General features: G+C 39.5%; 1 protein-coding gene across 1 annotated transcript; it reads left to right on the forward strand.

The window, feature by feature from the left end:
* Positions 1-688: 688 nt before the first annotated feature.
* On the forward strand, positions 689-5,348 carry LOC128732834 (histone H2A-beta, sperm-like; the record flags this gene model as incomplete). Its single annotated transcript, XM_053826238.1, has 2 exons — positions 689-1,032; positions 5,321-5,348. Coding segments are annotated over exons 1-2 (348 nt in total), but the record flags the coding sequence as incomplete, so codon positions are not given.
* Positions 5,349-6,490: the final 1,142 nt, after the last annotated feature.

Below are 6,490 nucleotides of genomic sequence, written 5' to 3' on the forward strand. Positions count from 1 at the left end.
GAGGTAAATTCAAGGGAGAAGTAATGCTCATCCCGGGAATTCCTCTGATCTCATCCGATTTATCTTTTGAATTTAAGCGTATTCAGTTTCCGGTTCGTCGTGCGTTTCCAATAACTACCAACTAATCGCAAGGTCAATCTTTGGAAGTATGTGGGATTAACCTTAAATTCCCTTGCTTTTCACATGGCCAATTATAGGTGGCATGTTCGCGTATTGGAAAACCTTCGTCTTCATATTTTTACGCGCCGGACAACAAAACGAAGAATATTGTCTATCAAAAAGCATTAAATTGACGTTATATGTAATTCGTAATAATAATCGAAATAAAAACGTGATGTAATAAACCGTGATGTGGGATGTAATTTTTGGCAGTACGAAGCTTGCCGGGTCACCTAGTCGTGTATAAACGTAAACATTCATTGCTGGTTGTTCATCAGCAAAACCGCAGGTTTTGATAGCGCCGGCGCCATGCGTCCGCCTGTGACTGGTGGGCAACATGTACGTTCATGAAAATAATACAAATTTCTCACCTCGATGGTCGCGGTTCACTGCGGTTCACTCACGTCGCTGCGAGCGACCGACGGCTTCCACGCCAGTACAAAAAGCAGACGCACAGCTTACTGCGACGCCAGTCGGGTTATTTAAATCGAATTGCGAGCGTTGTGTTCTTCCTTCTCGCCTGCACGCTTGCTTCAATTCAAACGCGAAAAATATGGATACACCTCGAGCCAAGCCGAAACAACAATCCCGTTCGAAACGTGCGGATCTCAAGTTCCCGGTCGCGCGAGTCCATCGGCAGCTACGGAGCGGCAACTATGCCGAACGGATCGGCGCCGGTGCCTCCGTGTATTTGACGGCCGTAATGCAGTACGTAACGAGCGAAATACTCGAACTAGCCGGAAACAACGCCCTGAACAGCGGCAAGAAACGGATCATCCCTCGGCACGTGCTGTTGGCCATTCAGCTCGATGCCGAGCTGAAACGGGTTCTGACGAATGTGACCATTCCGCAGAGTGGCATTGTGCCCCAGTTGTACGTTTTCCCGCCCGGGATGTCCTTCTGGTCGAAGCCGAAGTCGAAGAAGAAGAAATAGTCAAAGCTAGTAGATAGACGTTCGAGTGGTTTGATGCAGCTGAAATTTTAACGAAAGAAGTGTGTTATTATATATGTGAGAGTATCTGATTGTTGTACAATTATTGTTAATTGATTTTAGAAAAATACAAGCGTAACTAAAAGTAATCACCTCTTGATTTTAATTTGGACAAATAAAACAACTCGCCTATGGCACTTTTAATTCGATTTCGATCGCTTGTGCTTTAACGTGGAGTAAAATTTTGAACGCCACCAATTTATCTTACCAGTTTCAGCTGGTTCACACATAAACACATTCTGTTTTCTGAATTTTTTGTTTGTACACAACGCACGCACTTTTTAGTTTATGAACGAACGTGTGCTTCGTAGTCTCCGCCGCCGTCCACTAACGAACCGCCTACTATAATTCTGATACAAATTTATCCAGCTTTTCGCAAGTGAACATGACGGACGGCTAGTGATGGGCATCGCACCTATTGACATTCATTTCAGAGGAGCGTCAGGTTCACGCTGAGGAGGGAGTCGCTACGGAAACATCTATATTTGTTTGCTGTTCGTTGTTCGAGTTCAAAAATGTAAACATTGTACAGTTTTCGTAAGATCAACTGAAGAAGAACATCGCTGATTATATAGGAGGTGGCTTCTAAATCGAGAAAATACAACGGAGCACCACCGGTGCTTTGCAATTAGCGTGCCCTGAAGAAACGGCTTCAGCTAATGTAATAATTGATAGCAAATCCAGAACCAGTGAAAAACTCAACACTTAATAATGATGATGAGTGGGACGCAGAACAAACTAGAGTCTGTACAGACAATGCCTAGAGCGGATAAAGTAGCAACGCAGGAAAACCCTAGTCAGCCGACGACTTCGTTGGTTCCGCCTAAGGCAACAGTATAGAATCTACTGTAATTTTAGATCGGAAAGTGACGGTTTTCAGGTTTCAAAATTCCTCGCTCCTAAATGTAACTACCTATAATAGAAGTGTCGACTAGAATAATACAACGAGGTAATTCTATTATTGTTTCTCAAGATAGCGGAAAGCAATGAAAAGGCCAAGGGCCAAGAAGAAGATATTTGACCTAGAAACCCTCGAAAAAGGAGAATTATTGACGATGAAGAAGAAGAACAAGATTGCCTTTCTATTGACTAGCAAAATGATCGAGATCCCTAAGAATCGAGTGCGCCAACCGACGAGGAAAACATCGTGTTAGGTCACGTATTAAGCGCGACAAGCAAGCCCATGCAAAACTGGCCAAGAAAGGCAAGCAAGGTAAAACGACAACTGCTAGGTCTGTGATAGCTGATCTTATCGATAGCGATGATCAGAAAATTAATACCAATCAGCATAAGATTAAAGAGAAAAAAGCAAAGGAAGACATAGAGATAGTGGAGAATATGATGGGCAGCACTAAAGCTGAATTGTTGGAAATTTTAAGTAAAATTTTAGACGAGAAAAAATTGAAAGTTCTTGACACAAGAGGTGCGAAATGATGAATCTTTTGAAAATCAACAGAATACTATGAAGATTATCAAAATAAAATAAACACTTTTATCATCTGTAAGCTCGACTGTATCGAAGAAGTGCACAACCATCCCTTCTATTCAACCAATTTTCTCGACCGGTCACTAAGACCCAATCAAAACTGATGTCTCGTACGAAAACGCGGTTCTCGGTTATTTTAACGAAGTATAATTTTCGAAAAAAAAAGAATCACATTTTAAAGCTAGCGATTCTTTTGTTCCTGAATTGGATGTAGGCAGAGTACAGGACAATTTCGTGGTTATGCAGTGCAATGATCCTACAGACCCTATCTTGCAGTATCGCCCAACCGAAATTCAAACATCATACGACGACTGGCTTGTTAGATCAGCATCGTACCTCGAACCTAACTGGCCGGTTGCCCTAAGACCAGAGCCGCAGCGTGACATTGTGGCGCTCTTGACGAAGACCCCCTATTTAACACTCCCTCGTTTCTTGCCTCAGTGTTCATTCCAAGTTTATTATTTGTGATAAAATTTTAAGCCATCAACCACATTCTAAACCTGGACTAAGTTCTGAACCACATTTTTTATCACATTTTGTTCCAAATTTTGTAGTAAATTTTGGAACAGATTTGGACTAGATTCTGGACTACAGAATCAGATTGGATCAGATTTTGGATCAAATTTTGGACCAGACTCTGGAACTGGACCACGTTATAAACAAGATTTTGGACCATATTTTTGATCACATTTTTATGCACCAGATTTTGGTCATAGCGCATATTTTGGGATTACATTTTTCAAACCACCAACCAGATTTTGGATCAGGTTTTGAGCCAGATTCCGGACCTGGACGATCCTACTGAACAGATTCTGAACCAAATTTCAAAGCACATTTTCAGATTTTGGAACCAGATTCTAGATTAGCATTTTCAGTTTTGAGACCACATTTTCGTCATGAACCAGCTTTAGGATAAGACTAAACCACATTATCGATCACATTTTGGACCTTATTTTTTATTAGACTCCAGATTCCAGACCAGATCTTGGGCCACATTTTTATCAGATTTGGACCAGATTTTGGATAATATTTTGCGCCACATTTTTGATCAAATTTAGTACCAGATTCTAAACTTGACATTCTGGACGTTTTAAATGAGATTTTAAACCACCAACCAAATTTTGGATCCAGTTTTGAACCATCAAATTTTCTACATTTTGTAACAATTTTCGGAACAGATATGAACTGGATTCTGGACCACATTTTTGTCAAATTTGGATCAGCTTTTGGATATTTTGGGTCACATTTTTAATCAGATTTTTAGACAGCAACTAGATTTTGGATCAGATTATGAACCAGATTCTGGATCTGAACCATGTTTTAAACCTGGACTATATCGTGGACAACATTTTTTACCAAATTTTGTTCCAGATTTTGGAAAATATTTGGACTAGGTTGTGGACTATATTTTGGACCACTTTTATAACCAGATTTTGGACCCAATTTTTCGCCTGGTTCCAGAACTGTAGCGTGACACTGTGGCGGCCCTGGAGAATGCCCGAATTGGCGCACCTTCATTTCGTTCAATCGTAGCGACTTTCATAGTAACCGCAGTAACCGAAACCGTACTTTGTTTTAAACGTATTTACCTCTAACCCAATCCTCTCTGCTTCGTGTTCAAGTCTGGTGTGCTGTTCAGCCTACGCCACAGACCTTCTGTGTGATTCGAATAAACTCGACAATCCACTCAAAATTCGAACACAGCACTGTGTACCATCCATAGTAGAATGAATCAGTTTGATCAGCTTCCTGGGAAAGCCGTTATCGTCCATGATTTCCCATAGCTCTTTTCGGTTGATGGTATCATAAGCAGCTTTGAAGTCAACGAGCAAATGGTTCGTGGGAACTTCACGACCGTTTTGCAGGATCTACCGCAGTGTAATTGCCACAATTGTTGATAGTCGGCGGGAAATAATTTGGGACAGCACTTTCTAGGTTGTACAGTCCAGGAGTAGTTCAGTGCAGCAAATAATAACACTCAGTCGTTGCAGGTAAGTGACCAGCTTTTCCGATCCCACATTATTAAGCTCGGCTCCGATGCCCTTCCTAGCCGATTGATTTCTTCTTTAGCGGCACCATGACAAATCAATACGCAGACCAGAATGCGGAACAATAAGGTTCGAACTGGAACACTAGCAGGCACTGGCGTGCCCAAACATAACCAAAAGCTGGGGCACCCGACCTTTACGAAGAATGTTTTGGTCCGTAAAATCGAGTAATCGCGTAGGATGGCGAATCTATTATTTGTTATCACAAAAAATGACGGTCGATTTTGGTTGAAAACTCGACTTTCGGGCTCAATTGGATTTAAATAATCAGAGTTGAAATTGGACTAGAATTTGGAACTGAAATCGGAATTTGAAACTGGACCTAAGTTGGATTTGAATAGGCTTTGACACTGAACCTGGCATAACATTTGAAATTGGAATTTTGGAATTGAAATTAGAGTTTAAATTTGAAGATAAATGAGAATTACATTAGACTTGAATTTGGACTTAAACACGAAATTTTACTTCAAAACAGGTACAGGCCGGACTTGATTATCCGGGGATTTGATTAACCGGGGATTCGATTATCCGGGTTTTTAGACTCGATTATCCGGGTGAAAAAAAAATATTTTTTTTCACTGATTTATTTTACACCCAAATGTTATCATTTTCATGCTACATGATGATTCCAGCTAGACAAGCATTGATTAACCTCCCTAAAGCTACAAAATTCCTTTCTTAAATCCCTTTTATCGGCAATCATCATGATCATCATCGTAATCATCAGTAAAAAAAATTGCAAAAAAGGAATTTTATGACTTTAGGGGAGATTGATCAATAATAAAAACATTTATAATACCTAAATATTGAAAAACATAACATACAAAAAATAATATTGTGCCAAAAAAAACATCAGTGGAAAAAATCGTAAGAAAGGATTTTTCTGACTTTAGGGAAGATAGATCAATAATAAATAAAACATTTCTGATACCTAAAAGTCAAAAAACTTGACTTACCAAAAAAAAATTGTACCAAAAATGATGATTCGATTATCCGGGCTGAAAATAAAAATGAGCACCCGGATAATCGAGTCCGGGCTGTATATTAATATATTTCATCTGACTCTTTCGCAAGTTTTACCAGTTTTGTCTTTTTTACTTCTTTTCTGTGCCGTTTTGTTGCCTCTTCCCCTTTCTATTCCTTATGTTTTTCCTCGTTTCTCCCGTTATGTTTTTTTCTGTCCAGTTTTTCTGTTTAATTGTTCCGTTTTTCTTCGTTTCCTGTTCTTGATTTTCTTCTTGTTTTGCACTCATTTTATTGTGATTTCTTTGCCGTTTTCCGTCTTTTCTCTCTTTTTTCTTTTTTCGTTTCCAGTTTTCGTCTTTTTTACCACTTTTCTTTCTCGTTTTCGTACTCGTCTGTTCTGTTTTTCCTCTTTTAGATACCTCGTTTTTTCTTCTTTTCTGTCACGTTTTTTCTGTTTTTAGCTCTCGTTTTGACTTCATATTTGTTCTTTTTTCTGTTTTGCTTATTTCCACAATCGGTTTTCTTTTTTTCTCTTTGAGTTTCTCTGATTTTCTCGTTTTCCGTTCCGTTCTCCCTTCTCGTTTTCATTGTCTCGTTTTCCTTTTTTTCTCTTGCGTTTTCCAACCTTTCCTATCTTTTCTTTTGCTTTGTTTCTTTTTTTTTGTTTTTCCTTTTATGCCATCATTTCCGCTTTCTTTTGTTTCCCACCCTTTCAGTCCTAATTTTTCTCTTGGTTTCCTGTCTCGTTTTTCCTTTTTTCTACCATTTGAGACTCGTTTTTCCTGCAACATCCCAGGAACGGTTTTGTTTGTCCAGGAACAGAAAATACTGGAAAAAGGA

The sequence above is a fragment of the Sabethes cyaneus genome, chromosome 1 (assembly GCF_943734655.1).
Source record: "Sabethes cyaneus chromosome 1, idSabCyanKW18_F2, whole genome shotgun sequence".
Lineage (NCBI taxonomy): Eukaryota > Metazoa > Arthropoda > Insecta > Diptera > Culicidae > Sabethes > Sabethes cyaneus.